This window comes from Limulus polyphemus, unplaced genomic scaffold (genome assembly GCF_000517525.1).
Source record: "Limulus polyphemus unplaced genomic scaffold, Limulus_polyphemus-2.1.2 Scaffold1459, whole genome shotgun sequence".
Taxonomy (NCBI): Eukaryota; Metazoa; Arthropoda; class Merostomata; order Xiphosura; family Limulidae; genus Limulus; species Limulus polyphemus.
Window position 1 is genome coordinate 211107 of NW_013667069.1, and position 1393 is coordinate 212499.

At 33.6% G+C, this 1393-nt stretch overlaps 1 protein-coding gene across 3 annotated transcripts in view; it reads left to right on the forward strand.

Moving 5' to 3' along the window:
* The first annotated feature begins 1112 nt into the window (after nt 1–1112).
* The window catches only part of LOC106463677 (tRNA (cytosine(38)-C(5))-methyltransferase-like), a 54615-nt gene continuing 54334 nt past the window's right edge, over nt 1113–1393 (forward strand). For 2 of the 3 annotated variants that reach the window (XM_013923734.2, XM_022391258.1), the window contains exon 1: nt 1113–1285. In XM_013923734.2, the coding sequence (XP_013779188.1) occupies nt 1225–1285 (61 nt within the window). In that variant the 5' untranslated portion in view covers nt 1113–1224. The remainder of the gene's footprint in view (nt 1286–1393) is intronic. The other variant, XM_022391259.1, reaches the window with a different exon arrangement.

The window sequence follows — 1393 nt, forward strand, 5'->3', positions numbered from 1 at the left end:
TTCGAATGCACAAAGGTTATAAAGGGTAAAGGCAGTCTTGTGTATTTAAACTAATTAATCTAGTTAAGTGTTACCTGTACAACTACCTGAACGAATCTAAGGGCCATGCAGGGCGTCTTCATGACTGTGGGGTTAAACCTATTCCATAACACGTGATACCCTCTAAAAATCTCAAGCACAAAAGACACTTTGAGCAGAAAAAGGCAAACCAATCGACTTTTCTGGAATAAGAGACACCAGATCTAGCGATTATTTCAAAATCTGGGTATCAGGGGTAAGTTTTAGAGCTCAACGAGGTGACAGTACCGGTATTTTAAGTGTCTATAAACAAATAAAGAAGTTCACCAAAAAACCTTGAAACATAAGCACTGCTGTCTCAGATGGGGCCCTGAGTGATGACAGCTCCATTCCCCAAATACATTTCCTTTGCAATGCATAGCACTATCTACATCCACTTCTTCCTTGCACATATGGTGATGTTCTTCGTATTCCCTTCTCCTAATTTCCTTTTTGCATAGTTTAATGAAGTTTATAAAGCTTTCCAGGTACGCAAATATGCATGCAAACAAACTGCTCTTTTAATTATATATATAACAAGTGCATATTTAGATTATTGTATAAACTTTTACTAGGTAAGGTATTTATTGCTACCTTCACATAATACAGCTTTATTTTAGGCAATGCCACATAACCTGGCTTCAAAGCGATAAATTGAACATTGATATTTTTTTTAATAAATTTACCATAGTTAGCTAAATACAAATGTAATAAATTTAACAGACAGCAACACAACATATCTTTCATGACAGGAACTGTTAAACTGACAGAGCAAGCGGTACAATAGAGTTGACAGGGTGTTACTGTCAGCACTGATGCAGTATTTGTAGTACACAAAGCGGCTTTTTGTGGGTTAGTAGTTAATTGGCTTTTTTAGCAAAATATTTAACGTACATTTGACATTCTTCGATAAAAAGTTATATTAGCAGTATATCATTTCGTATGTTTTACTTGGAAAATTACTTAGTTAACGTTTATAGTAACAGGACTGAAGATAAGATATATATATTTTTATGAATTTCTAAAATATATATTCTCGCTAGGTGACAGCGCTCTTTAAACATGGTGACATTCTTGTTTGTATCATGCGTTCAAACCACAAGTACTTGAAAGATAAAGTGAAAAGAAGCAAGGTTAAAAGAAAAATACAAATATAATAAAGTAAAAATGGTTATTCGAGTTTTAGAGCTATTTAGTGGTATTGGAGGGATGCACTGCAGTTTGAATGGTAAACCTTGTGTGTTAAAAAACGTGATTTATATTTCTCAGTATACTACTATATTAATTACCTTATTTTTCGGTGTATAAGACGCACTTTTTTACCCCAAAATTTGAT